The sequence below is a fragment of the Hemicordylus capensis genome, chromosome 1 (genome assembly GCF_027244095.1).
Source record: "Hemicordylus capensis ecotype Gifberg chromosome 1, rHemCap1.1.pri, whole genome shotgun sequence".
Classification (NCBI taxonomy): domain Eukaryota; kingdom Metazoa; phylum Chordata; class Lepidosauria; order Squamata; family Cordylidae; genus Hemicordylus; species Hemicordylus capensis.
Genome location: NC_069657.1, coordinates 441490882 through 441505536, shown reverse-complemented (window position 1 = coordinate 441505536; position 14655 = coordinate 441490882). Strand labels below are relative to the sequence as shown.

The 14655-nt window shown below is 46.6% G+C and overlaps 1 protein-coding gene across 8 annotated transcripts in view; it reads left to right on the top strand.

Annotated features, from left to right (window-relative positions):
* ASB3 (ankyrin repeat and SOCS box containing 3) overlaps positions 1–14655 on the top strand; it is a 64716-nt gene that overhangs the window by 22868 nt on the left and 27193 nt on the right. For 5 of the 8 annotated variants that reach the window (XM_053245531.1, XM_053245515.1, XM_053245523.1 and 2 more), the window contains 3 exons: positions 1935–2131; positions 3353–3511; positions 13797–13909. In XM_053245531.1, coding sequence (XP_053101506.1) covers positions 1936–2131; positions 3353–3511; positions 13797–13909 — 468 coding nt within the window. In that variant the 5' untranslated portion in view covers position 1935. Of the gene's footprint in view, positions 1–4; positions 356–1934; positions 2132–3352; positions 3512–13796; positions 13910–14655 lie in introns of those variants that run through there. The other 3 variants (XM_053245569.1, XM_053245560.1, XM_053245579.1) reach the window with 3 other exon arrangements.

The following is a 14655-nucleotide window of genomic DNA, read 5'->3' as shown; positions in this document are numbered from 1 at the left end:
GCTGCCCCGGCAGGGCGTGCTTTCGGACCTAGGCTTTGCTTGCACCCAAGGCCGTCCATTAAAGCGGGCCAAGCGTCAGCTTAGGGTGCAAAGCCAGCAAGGGTGGGCGGGGTGGCTGCCGTGTCGCTGTTCTCCGCTCCCTCTCTGGCGGGTGGGCGATGAGGAAGCCTCGCCCGCTTGCCCACCGCTCTCCTCGCCGTGCGAGCCTTTGCAGGGAATGGAGGCGGCGAGGAGGGGGCGCGAGCAGGCGGGGGTTACCCATCGCCCGCTTTGCTGCCAGCTGTGGCCAGGAGGGTGCCCCGACAGGCTCTTAAGGACTCGCACGCCGGTGGGGGAAACACAACAGGGTGTGTATGTAAGTGCCCCCGCCCTTAAAGCCTCTTCTCCCGCCGTCGAAACCCCCCCCCCAGTACCCCCCGTGCACATCCCTACTTGGTGACCCTGATTTTCATCTCGCCCCCTCAGTGAGTCCTTTTCCTTGCTGGCAGACTAGCACTGCTTAGCCCCACGTGAGATATCGCGCAGCACACCTGTAGCACACACTAGTTGGGAAATGCTGCTTTAAATAACTCTTATGTGAGAATATGACAAACGAATTTGAAATTAAAGGTATCAAATGAGTGCATTTTTGAGATAGCCTGAGTTAGCTGTAGCTTCCTGTTGAGCATCTGCCTGGTGGAACACTAAGGTTTGATGCTGAGAAATGGCCCTCAGTTCCCATGATCAAAATGAACTTGTAGTGTGTTAAGTAAAGTGTGCCGTCAAGTCGATTTTGACTCCTGGCGCACACAGAGCACTGTGGTTTTTCTTTGGTAGAATACAGGAGAAGTTTACCTTTGCTGTCTCCCACGCAGTATGAGATGATGCCTTTCAGCATTTTCCTATATTGCTGCTGCCCGATGTAGGTGTTTACATACCAGCAGGGATTTATTTTATTTATTTATTTATTTATTTATTTATTTATTTATTTATTTAACATATTTTTATACTGGCAACCTTCTGCTTGTTTAACATATTTGAACCAGCAACCTTCTGCTTGTTAGTCAAGCATTTCTCCACTGTGCCATTAGGTGGCTTAGCTGCTCCCAAACTACATACTGTAGGAGATTTGTGATTGGATAACTAGACATATTTTACTTTTCCTTGAAGCAGCTGTGGGAGATTTGGATTGGTGACGGGACAGGGGCCTAATCCTTCCTTCCTCGCCTCCATGCTGATGCCCAGAATCAAATCCTGCCCCCTCCGCAAAGCTGCTCTTAATACACACACAGAAACACTCGGAGCCCAGCATAAGTATAACATTTTAATTTGCAAGACATTTGAGACTTGAATCAGTCAAGGATAATTGCAGAGTTTCACATATGTTTTTCATCCGGGGCATTGTCTAGTTGTGACAGTTTTCTGACATGAGAGCAATTTGAAATAAGACTTCAGATGTCAATGTGATACAAAGCAATATCTTCATTACACATCCTTGAGAGTACTTTCTTCAAATTAATTTATAATGGAGTTTCCTAACAGATACATTTTTAACTGAGCCGTCTTATTCTCCAGCATCATGAAATGTTTGCGGAGATGATGATAATAATAATAATAATAAATTTGATTTCTATACCGCCCTTCCAAAAATGGCTCAGGGCGGTTTACACAGAGAAATAATAAATAAATAAGATGGCTCCCTGTCCCCAAAGGGCTCACAATCTAAAAAAACCCCAAACAAACACAAGATAGACACCAGCAACAGTCACGGATATTTTGATAGTTCGTACTTTCATACTTTCAACATTGTAGTACAGAAGAGGAAGCGAGACCAATATCAGAAGACAATTTGATTTCCATTTATGGAACCAGTATGGTTGAGTTCCTGAACTGCAGTAACTTCAGTGTGTTTTGTGTGTATTTTATTTTCTCTCTCTTTTTGTTGTTGTTGCTAGAATGGATTTTACAGAAGCCTATACTGACAGATGCTCTGCTGTGGGGCTTGCGGCTAGAGAAGGAAACGTCACACGTCTGAAGAAGCTAATTAAGCAGGGATGCAGCGTTGATGTTCCTGATAACAGGGGTTGGTTGGCAATCCATGAAGCCGCATTTCACAACAGAAGTGAATGTCTGAAGGTCTTAATCCATGCAGGTAAGGAAAGCGGGTTCTCGTATGGAAGTAATATAGGAAGGCAGGGAATAATATAGGAAGGCCCCTTCCAGTGTTCTCTCTCATTTTTTTCAGCTGTGCGCGGAATGAATTTTGTTCTGAGAGGCAGTATCAAGGCAGTGTGTGTACACATGTATTCAGAATGGTGCCTTCCTGTTTCAACCTGAGTGGGATCTAAAGTTAACTGAGTGGACATCAAAAAATGTGTGAGTGCACGTGCATGCGCACACGCACACTTGCGCATTAGAGGGAACACTGGCCCCTTCCGATGGTCATCTTGTTGGCCATCAGGAATGTGGTAGTGGGAGAAAACCAAAGCCACTATCCACATCACACCCTTTAGGTGCGTGGTGAGAAATGGCCTTCTCCATCATTGCCCCCAAGCTTTGGAACCAGTAGACATCCGTTCTTCAGTCTCCCTCACAGTTTTTAGAAAGCAGGAAAAGACTGGTTTTTTAAATGGGCTTTTATATAAAGGGTGCTGTTTCGTTTTCTGCCGCTTTTGTGTGCTTTATTGCTTTACTTTATTGGGTGTATTACATTACTACATTATATTGCTTTATTGGGTGTTTTTTTTAAAAAAATCTTACTAGATATTTATTTATTTATTTATTTTATTTGATTTGATTTATATACAACCCTTCCAAAAATGGCTCAGAGGGGTTTACATCAAAACAAAAACAATTAAAAGCACTTAAACAATTAAAATGATTTAAAACCAACATTGAAAATTTAAAACCATAAATCTAATTAAAAGCCTGGGTGAATAAATGTGTCTTCGGTGCCTTTTTAAAAGTTTGTACTGCAAAAATTTTGTACTGCAGCTGCAGAACAACTCAAAACAGCTCCACAGCGCTCCTTCCATTGTTTCCAATGGAAGCAGCATTGCACACTTGCCCAGAAGCTGTTCTAGGTCACTCTGCAACTGCCTGTTGTGCTACACCATTGGGGCTGCCTTCCATGTTGTGCAGCAACCCTGTCAGGTCCTCCATGCCAGCATTCTGCTGTGCAGGATGTCAGCCACTGCGATCAATCTCCTTGTGAAGGTGAAGGTCATCAATTGCTCTTCACCATGCACTATTTATAAATGGTCAAAATCCAAGCAGGATCAAGACAAACATACTTTTTTCACTGTTCCACTTCAAGCCAGTGGCTCAGATTGCAGAACTTTGGAGAGATTCATCTTTGGTTTATAATTTCTAGCACCCTCAGATAGCTACATAAGGTCAAAGACCTTTGAAGGCACTTGCCCGTTGCATCTTTCTGTGAGTCGGGGAAGTCTGGAATGTGTTCTTCTTCTTCTGGAATCGGGAAGTGATCCAAATGAACTTACTAATGATGCCACCACACCCTTATTTTTAGGTGAGTTTGCTGAAAATTTAAGAATTGGCCCTGATACTAGCTAAACATTTCCTATGTTTGAATGTTCTAAGGGGTTTTTGCCCTCCTAATTCATCATTGTCAAGTTTTAGCCATAGGCCATAGTACAGGCCTTGAGAAATTTCCTTTGGATCTAGGAGCCAGCCCCAAAATTTAGGAGCCAAACAATGGATACTGGATAAAATTTCTGGACTTAGTGATGGATATTGTAAAGCGGGAGGGTAAGTGGGCTTCTCTCTGACCCCTTTACAAGTAGCATACTTAGAACAGAAACGGGACTGCCTGAGACAAATCAAGATTTTATTTAAAAAAACCTCTCCCTCTGAATATCCTAGTCTAGGCGCCATGGTTAAATTTCTAGGTGCCGTGCCTCCATGGTACCTGGGATTTGCCAAGCTCTGCTGTAGTGTAAAACTATGCAAATCATTAAAAAATGGCAGAGATAAAATGACAAAGAATGCAAAAATGGTAAAACTTGGTGTGTGTTTGAAACTTCATTGAACAAGAAGCCATATTTATCCAACGTGTTGTATGGGGTTTGCCACTGAACCACTTCCTTCAACCAGTGTGTGCCTGTTCCAGCCCTGTCACTGGATTCCCAAGCAGCACCCAGGGCATGCCCTTAGGAGAGGAGAGCTGGTCTTGTGGTAGCAAGTATGACTTGTCCCCATAGCTAAGCAGGGTCTGCCCTGGTTGCATATGAATGGGAGACTTGATGTGTGAGCACTGCAAGATATTTCCCACAGGGGATGAAGCCGCTCTGGTAAGAGCAGAAGGTTTCAAGTTCCCTCCCTGGCTTCTCCAAGATAGGGCTGAGAGAGATTCCTGCCTGCAACCTTGGAGAAGCCGCTGTCAGTCTGTGAAGACAATACTGAGCTAGATTGTCCAATGGTCTGACTCAGTATATGGCAGTTTCCTATGTTCCTTTCTTTCACTAGCTGTTGCTGGCATGCCAACTGCAGTTCCTCCTGGACAGACACCCTAGCTGAACTGTTCCAGTGGCAATCTCTCAGCTTGAGTACTGCAATAAGTTGTGTGTTTGGCTACCTTTTAGATAGGGATGTGCATGAACCTGGTAGCTGGTGGTTCAGCTGGTTTGAAGGTGGTGGGGGGACACCTTTAAGGGCAGGGGAGGGTGCACTCCCCCCTCCCCATGTTTCTCCCTGCTGGCGCTCTCTTAAAAGCCGGTCTGGCAGGGCGGCAGCATACTGCCCTGCAGCCCTGTTCCCTCCTTGGTCCGGAAGTGACTGGAAGTACCCTGCGCTCGTGTGCATGTGCTGGTCACTTCTTGTAGGACGCACACCAGGGCTGCAGGGAGGTATACTGCAGCCCCATGGCAACGGTTTTGGGCACAGCACCAGAGGGGGGAAAGCGGCGGGGCCAGTAAGAGCAGCCTCCCTGCCCCTTAAAGCTCACCCCGCCCCCAAACTGGCTTGAACGCTGGACTTCCGAACTGGTTCAGTGCTTCTCAAAAGGAGCACCGAACAAGTTCATGCACATCCCTAGAAGCGAGGATGTTGAGCCAGGATGCATGCCCTGAGCCAGGACTCGCACAGAGCCAGGATGCATACCCTGCTCTTCCAGGGGTGCTCTGCTGTATGTGAGCCACCAACTGGTAGAGGCTCTCCAAGGTAGGGATGTGCACAAAACCACCTGGCCCGGTTCAGTCATGACCTGGCCACAGAGGATCCCACTGCACAGGCATGGCAGCCTCCAAAATGGCCACCGTGCCAGGAAATAGGCCCGAAAAGGGCTGAAGATGGCTGAACTGGGCAAATTTTAAAGGAAGGAAAGCCGACAGGGGGAGGGGGAACCTCTATGGACCCCCCTTCCACCTTGGAGAAAACCCCCGGAGGGGGTAAGTTAAAAAAAAAATTTTTTTTAAGGCTCGCCAAACTCCCAAATGGTATGTGTGTGTCTGTGTCAGTTTGGGGTCGAGCTGAATCTGGTGTGTGTGGCGGGGTTGGGGTTTGGCTTGAACCCGAACCTTCGAACCAAATTGGTTCCACAGTGAACCAGTTCGGTTTCGAGCCTGTTTACACACCCCTACTCCAGGGCTTCAGGCAGGAGTCTTTCCCAGCCCTAACTTGTGATGCTGCCAGGGATTAAACCTGGGACTTCTGCATGCAAAGCAGACGTTCTGCCACTGAGCTGCAGCCCCATCCCATGTCATGTATTAAAAGTGGCTTTCAATGCATAAGAAAAACAATTAAAATTGGGATTTAAAAAATATTGCTATTGCTGATGTGATATCTTGATTTTCCTGCGGGGATGTTGACTTCTGTGGTTATCAAAGGATGAAAGAAATCCTTAAATATACTTTAGAGCTGACTATATTTTTAGTGAGCCGGCAGGTGTCAGTGTTACCCAAGTAACAGCAAAAGGCCGCAGTGGATGTAAGCAGCTTGTGTTGAGATGTGTTCTTGTAGAAGAGAGGAGCTCTTTATTTTTGTGCAGAGAGGAATCCAGGCCTTTTTCTTAAGAAAGGCATTAGGTGAAGAGCTGCTTGTGCCCCAGTTTATAGCCTGGATTTTCCTGTGGTGGGATGGGACTACTGGTAGAGGCAGATACCTGCATATGGTGCAATGATTAGGGTGGTGGTGGTCACAAGGCCTGGGAGCATGTTCCCTCTAACAGGGGATTCCAGATGTTGTTGACTACAACTTCCATAATTCTCGGCCAAAGTCCATCGCAGCTGGGGATGCTGGGAGTTGTTGTCAACAACATCTGGAATCCCCTGTTAGAGGGAATGGTGCTCTCACCATCCCTAGCTGCAGTGGCCTTTGGCTTGGGATTATGGGAGTTGTAGTTCACAACATCTGGGAATACTTGTTACAGGGAACACTGCCTGGGAGCAATGCTCTGCTGTGGGAAAATGGGTCATTCTCCAGCAGTTGTTCCTTTGCAGATGTGTGTGCATGCACACTTTCTGTGGGATGCTGAGTGGAAGAAGCCTCACAACCAGCAGCTGGAGGAAACTGCTGCTTGTGCCCCACTTCTCAGGTGGATAGCTAGGACAGCTAGGCGAGCTCCATTATTGTTTTTTTCTTACCCACCTACCCACCCAGCTATCTACCCAACCTCCCTCCCTCCCCAGCCTGCCCAGAAATTCCATTGGCCTTTGTTGCTGGGGATGATGGGAATTGTAGTCCAGCACCATCTGGGGAGTGGGACCCAGGCTCGGGAACCCGTGCCCTGGGAGAGTATTGAAAGCATTCCTGGAAATTGTAATGGCTTGATTTTGTGAAAAATATTTTTAGGGTGGCGAGGGGGAAGAGTTCTCCTGGAATGGTTTCAGTCCAAATTGGCAACCCCAAGGCCAGTGCGGCTTATTGGCTCGTGTGTTGGGTAAGAAGCAGGGAGACTGGAGTTTAAATCCCCACTCACCCATGAAGCGCATCGGGTGGCTTGGGGCCACTCACTGTCTCTGTTCAACCCACCTCGCAGGGTAGTCATAAGGAAAACCTGAAACAGGAGACAATCTGAGCTCCATGGAAGAAGTGCAGGATGACAATGGAACTCCTGAAATGTCACGAATGAATCCTCCTTGTTGCATCCGTGCCCTGGAAGTTAAGAGTCAATAGGGAATGTGGCCCCAAGTCTGAGAGAAATTGGGGTTTTTTGTACCAATGTTTTTTGTGCACTTGCTTAATAAATGGTGGGAGACATCCCCACAAAGGGTGTACCTGTGTGCTGGGAAGCAGTGTCCCCGCTGTTGAGAGTTCCCCAGGCTCCCCAGCACTTATCACACAGCGGGGTGGGGAGCAATGTTTGCTGATTTCTCCTTCCCTCAAAAGTGCCCTGTGAGACCCGAAAATATGTGCAGGGGATCACTCAACTCAGAGGGTCACTGCAGGGAAGCAGATCACAAGGGTCACAGGCATTAGGGTTCCTTGTGAATTTTCATGGGCCTGTGTGTGTGTGTGTGTCTGTGTGTGTGTCCCTGTTCAGCCCAGCACAACCTCTTTCTAGTAGCTGTTGGTATTACTCTTCATTTTTCTTTGTTCTGAGCCCTTTTGGGATAGGGAACCATTTTTGCTACGTAATCCACTTTGAGAACCCTTTATTTAAAATATTTATTTTAAATCATTAATAGTATGCTTATCTCTCTAAAACATACGTCAACATCCAGAGGCCCGCTTGAACCTTGCAGGTTCTAAATTTTGCCACATCCTGTTTGCAGACTGTAGCTTTTTGTGAACAATGTTTACGAAAGCGTGGCAAGATGAGATGAGGCGTCTCGGTACATAAAGCTTTCTTCCTTGTGGTTACAATGCATCTATTTAACATTTTGTGCTCTTTAGAGTATTCCCAGTAAGGATTTTTTAAAATGTTCCTTCTTGATGTGGTTTGTTTACTTGTTCTCCATTGGGTCTCGGATGTAAACGAAAGGATCCCCCCTGCCCGCCTTTCTTCAGTAACCTTTTTGACATGTTGCTGAAGAAAAAGATTTTAAATACTTTTCATGCCTTTAAGCAATCTGAGGTGCCATTTATGGTGTGGCCTGCAGATCTGTCCTCCGAGGGCACACATATCTTAATGTGGCAAGTGCATAGCGCTATAGACAGATGCTATCTAGTTTCTGCCCTCCTGCTGGGCTTCAGAGGCATCTGGTGGGCCACTGCGTGAAACAGGGTGCTGGACTGGATGGGCCTTGGGCCTGATCCAGCAGGGCTCTTCTTATGTTCTTTTGTAACTTGGCATGGCAGCAGACAGGAGACCCTCCGCCTCTCCCAAATTGCAGGAGAGGCAGGGTCCGTGGCAGCCACAAATTTTGGCTGGTTACCCAAGCCGCCAGCATATGTGGACCCTGGTGCATGGCGATGCAAACAACTGTGAATCATGCTGAGAGAAGCTCCTGTGTAGAACAAATGGTGTAGGTGCACAACTCAAATGCCCTGGTGGGCCAGAACCAACCAGGACTTGGTGCGTGAGGGCCGAGATCAGTTTTCAGTGCATTAATTACAGTATTACAGTGAAATTAATGAACAATATTAATGGAAGCAGTTGTTAGCAACTCGTGGCTCTTTTCTTCCCCACAATTTTAACCAAGAATAAAAACAGGGCACGCCCCTGCTCATACTGTGGGGAACATAGGAAGCTGCCATATACTGAGTCAGATCATTGGTCTGTCTAGCTCAGTATTGACTACACAGACTGGCAGCATCTTCTCCAAGGTTGCAGGCAGGAATCTCTCTCAGCCCTGTCTTGGAGATGCTGCCAGGGAGGGAACTTGGAACCTTCTGCTCTTCCCAGAGCGACTCCATCCCCTCAGGGGAATATCTGGCAGTGCTCACACTTCTAGTCTTCCTTTCAAAGGCAACCAGGGTGGACCCTGCTTAGCTAATTGCCATCTCCCGCTCAGTATGAGATGATGCCTTTCAGCATCTTCCTATATCGCTGCTGCCTGATATAGGTGTTTCCCATAGTCTGGGGAAAATACCAGCAGGGATTTGAACTGGCAACCTCTGGCTTGCTATTCAAGTCATTTCCCTGCTGCGCCATTAGGTGGAGCTATCTGCCTAATGGCGCTATCTACTGTTATCTACCTTAAGCTAAAACACTCCCCCTAAACACAGGGCTGTGTGGGCACCAGGACTCAAAATCAACTTGATGGCACACTTAACCTTTTCCTTTACCAAGAAAAACCTCCCACAACCAATCAAGAGCTTCCAAAGCTTACCCTCCATTTAAAATGATTGCAGTGTTGTCAGTCATAAAATATGACACAGGAAAATATATGTAGTAAAGACAAAAAGAAGGCAAGAGTAAGCCAGTTCTGACTTGGGAAGAACATTGTGTTGGCTTCAAGTTGAATGTGGATTATGTCCTGAGAGAGAGAGAGAGAGAGAGAGAGAGAGAGAAATCTGACGCTTTTGGTGTTGAGCCTGAAGCCATTGTTTTGGTTTCAGGGATAAAAATATAAAATGTGAATGTCAGTTTTAAAGAAACACCTCTCTCTAACAGTCTCTGCTCAGCACTAGCCTTGTAAACAACAGAAGGAAAAACACAGGGGGGCTATTCTCACGATCAGCCAAAATTGGGCTAGGAGAGCCTTGCCCGATTTTGGCTGATCGTGTAAACCACCGGGTGCTGGGTGGCTCACAGGTGAGCCGGGTGGCTTACAAGTGGCTAGCCTGCTTTTTTAGCCCTCCCCAAAGCCTGGGTTTGCAGAGCGAGCGCTCCGCAAACCCAGACTTTCCGATTGTGAGTAGCCGCGGCTACTCATGAGGAGGCCCCCGGAGGGGAGGCAAAAAGCTGCTTCCCGGCTCCGGGGGTCTCCCCAGTATGCCCTGCATGCTCACGTAGGGCATACTGGAGCTTCTGGGGGCCACGTGACCCCCGAACTCCCCAGCCCCTGCCGGCTCCGTCATGGAGCCGGCAATCGTGTGGGCAGCCGATCCGGCCGCCCAGGGCTCCCTCCCTGCTCGTGTGCTTGGCCCTCTCTCCCTGCTCACCTCACCAAACCGAGTCTCACTGATTGTGAGACCCAGCTCAGGGTTTTCAACAGAGTTAAGGGAGAAAGTTTTTGGATGCTTCTGGAAACTACAAAATCTCTTTGGTATTCTGGGATTTATCTTTGTCTTGGCCATTATTAAATGATTTATTTTCAAAGGATTTTGGACTGCCGCTTTCTGATGTGTGAGGATTTTTCTTTGTAAGCTGAAGGAATTAATAGATCAACAGGAGACTCAGTGCACTAAGGAACTTAGGAGCAGCTAAGGCAAATTCTTGGCTTAACAGGAAGCAGAAATCTTCTTGGTGAGGTTGCAGGGAACAGATGAACAAAATCTCAATAAGGGTGCCCAGTCTCCGAAGTTTGTCTTTCTATAGTCATATTTAAAGATTGAGCTATCCTTAGAGAGAGGCACAAGTTGTGAGTACCCATGTTAGTCTGTCTCCCCCACCCCCAATAGGGCCATTGCTCAGTGGAAGAGCATCTGCTTTGCATGCAGAATTTTCCAGGTTCAATCCCTGGCATCTCCAGGTAGGGCTAGGTCAGTGTAGACCAGGGATTCATCTGCCAGTCAGTGTAGACCAGGGATTCTCAATGTTGGGTCCTCAGAGGTTATTGGACTTCAACTTCCATAATCCCCGGCCAAAGGCCATTGGGGCAGGGGATTATGGGAGTTGAAGTCCAATAACATCTGGAGACCCAACGTTGAGAACCCCTGATGTAGATAATACTCAGCTAGGTGGACTGATGGCCTGACTTGGTATAAAGAGCTGCAAAGTCGTGAACCAGCTTTTGAGGTCTCCAGACCAAATATCTGACATGACAAGAGGAGTAGGGGAAGAGAGAAACAGAGGTGGCCATAATTGAAAAGCTAGGCAGCGGTGGCACAGGTAATCCTAGTTCACTCACGGTGGCGGGCAGGGAGGGGAGAAGGTGGTGTTCAACGTTTTAACTGCTTTAATCAGTGGGAAATGGGGTATCAAACCATGCAGTGCCTATTCTCCCCTGGAAGTTTTTCACACCTGGCTTTTAGTTCGCATCTCTTCTGGAATGGAGGTGTACGTTCACATTTTGGCCAAATTTACCCCGAAGTCCCTGAGAGCTCTCGGGGAGCACTTCATACACGATTTGGGTTTTTCATTGCATTTTAGAGTGTAAGGTAAGGTAAAGTGTGCCATCAAGTCGATTTTGACTCCTGGCGCCCACAGAGCCCTGTGGTTTTCTTTGGTAGAATACAGGAGGGGATTACCATTGCCGCCTCCTGTGCAGTATGAGATGATGGCCTTTCAGCATCTTCCTATATCGCTTCTGCCCGATATAGTACCAGCGGGGATTTGAACCGACAACCTTCTGCTTGTTAGTCAAGCATTTCCACACTGCACCACTGTGTAGCCTGATTTATATCCAGGGTAAAAAGAAAATCCACTTTTTACATTGTTTTGGGGGGCAACTTCGAACTCGCAGTAAACCCGTGGTAAAGCTTGCTGTCTGGGAGAGGTTTAGCAAATGCCCTCAGCTGTGATTAATCATCTTTCTTCTATCTTGGCTTGAGGGATAGTCCAAGGCATTTTGCCACCTGAAGCAGACACCATAACCTCACCCCCTCTATGGGTGTATGCCAAGGCAGCAGTGGCCACACGCAAACAATCTCAGACTAGGCCCCCAAGCCAGCCGGAGGTGGCATAAGCGGTCCTAGCACACCTCGGGGGTGGGGGAAGAGAAGAATGCAGAGGCGGGGGAAAACCAGCATGCCTCAGTGGTGTGAGGAAGGGTTGTGTCATCAGGGAGGCCTGTGGAATGGTGGTGGGGCTACCCCTCATGCCCATATCTTGGGCAACTGCCTCACTCTGCCTCATGGAAGGGCCTCCCTTCTCTGGCTTTGAAACTGGATGGAAGATTTGCAGGGGAGAATCAATATAGGCATGGGTGGGTTTTAAGCACTCTTCCCACTTGCTGATTCTCCCCATAAGTGCTCTCCTTAGACACATTTACATCATCTTGTCCAATGCAGATCTGGGAACCTGTGCTTGCTGAAATCGTTTGTAGTTCGAGTCTGCAGTTTAAAAGCAGCTGTTGATGCTGCTTTTGATAGGATTTTGATAGGCCTCCATCTGCTGAAGATTTTCTTATATTTTTATTGGCATTCAAGCTTGTATCCCCCTAGACAACCATAATCTCAGAAGTGCAAGCCTTCACTTGCTATACCGACCCTGCATCTTGTATTTTTAAAATGCAGTGATTGTGGTTGCATTGGAGATTATAAATCTCTTACCTCCAAAACAAGCATCTCTTAGGAACTGATGTTACTCTTTTATGCAGGGAAGTAGAGGGTCATGTATATTTAGGCTTTGATCGCATTGCTGTGTCATAATATGGCATGACCATTCAGAGCAGAAATAGGCATAGGAACATAGGAAGCCTCCATATACTGTCAGACTATTGTTCCATCTAGCTCAGTATTGTCTACACAGACAATAATGGCAGCGGCTTCTCCAGGGTTGCAGGCAGGAGTATCTCCCTGCCCTATAAGCAAGCTGTTAGAGTGGCCTGATTTGGAAAAACAGACTTGGGAAGAACTAATCACGGGTTTGAGTGATAGAAGCTCCTTTCGAGGTCCCAGAAAGAAACCTTCAAGGAAACGGGACAGAACGGGTGCCCTCATACTAGGGAATTGGAACGTTCCCCTTCTCGTAATCAGGTTAGTAAACCTGTATGTCATTTATGCAATGCTCGTGCATAGGAATAGGGAGGGAAGACGCGACCAAGAGGTTCACGCAGATGAGACAGTAAATCTCTTATGGAAAGGTTTGTATGGTTATGTGCAAAAAGACAAGAGTATCTCTTCTAAACAGCAATGGGACAAATTGTGGAAATGGACGTTGGACTTAACCCCCCCCCCCCGATTACCTGATGTGCCTTGAAATCCCCCACCCCCGAGTTACAGTACTACCTGCATATACTTCATAACCTTGTTTTGTATATAATTGTGCTTTGGCAATGTACTGTATGCTTTGGTAGTTTGTTGGTTCAATAAAAAAGTCTTGTCCTATTAAAGTAAAATAAAAATCTTGTCCTATCTTAGAGATGCCAAGGAGAGAACTTGGAACCTTCTGCATGCAAGCATGCAGGTAATCCTCCCAGAGTGGTCCCATTCCCTAAGGGGATATCTTACAGTGCTCACATGTAGTCTTCCATTCAAATGCAAACCAGGACAGACTGTGCTTAGCAAAGGGGACAATTCATACTTGCTGCCACAAGACCAGTTCTCCTTGGCTCTCCAGCGGTTGTTGAACTACAACTCCTGTCCTCCCCAGCCACAATAAATTGTGGCCAGGGTTGATGGGAGCTATAGTTCAACAACAGCTGGAAACCCAAGGTTACCTAATCTTGACTTGATGATGGCCACCAGCTTGGATGGCTTTAAAAGGGGCTTAGACAAAGTCATGGAGGACAGGCCTTTCAATGGCTACTAGTCTGGTGGCTGTGGGCCACCTCAAGCCTCAGAGGCAGGATGCCTCTCAATACCAGTTGCAGGAGAACAACCGCAGGAGGGAGGGCATGCACATACCTCTTGCCTGTGGGCTCCCCAGAGGCATCTGGTGGGCCACTGTGTGAACAAGATGCTGAACTTGATAGGCTTTGGGCCTGATCCAGCAGGGCTGTTATGTTCTTATGACTTAGAGAATTAGTTTTGACTTCTGTGGTGGATTAGAAGCCAGATTCTGGTGAAGGTGATGTAGGTGAAGGTGATGAAGGAAATGTATGTAGTGAATCTGATAAGAATAATGGTGTTTACCCCTCTTTTTTAAGCTGTTGAAAATGGACATATGGATGTGATAAAGCTGCTACTTCAACATGGAGCAGAGGTGAATGGATCCCACTGCTGGTCTGAATGGAATTCTTTGCACCAGGCTTCGTTCCGGGTAATCTGTAAATCCATAGTTTCATTTCCATATAAATAATGTTTTACTTTCTCTCTTTCTTAAAAAATGACAGCTTTGTGTAGCCTTTGCATGCTGTTCCTTTCTCTGATTTATGAAGGTTAGTGCAGGGAAGTCAGTCTAAATGCAAATGATCGTTTTGAATACGGCAGGAGCTGCTGTGAGTGCTGAAGAGCGAGCCTTTTAAATATTAAAAGTATTACACACATTTTAAGAAATGAGCAGACATGGCAGGGGCAATACATCTGTTACTGGGCATTAATATATTTATTTATTATTTTATTTTATTATTTATTTATTTATTTATTCGATTTCTATACTGTCCTTCCAAAAATGGCTCAGGGCAGTTCACACAGAGAAATAACAAACAAATAAGATGGATCCCTGTCCCCAAAGGGCTCACAATCTAAAAAGAATCATGAAATAGACACCAGCAACAGTCACTGGCGGTACTATGCTGCGGGTGGATAGGGCCAGTTACTCTCCCCCTGCTAAATAAAGAGAATCACCATGTTAAAAGGTGCCTCTTTGCCAGGTTAGCAAATTTGAAATAATTTGTTGTGTCCAGTGCACTGGGACCCTCTGAAACTATAGAGAACTTTCAGACTTTTAAAAGGGGAAAAATAATAAGAATTTTAATGTTTGTGGTTCTGTACCAAAGTATAAGAGCCAGCTCCCTAATTCTTCATCCTAGCTTGCTCTTTGTCATCCTAGTCTATTAGAAATCA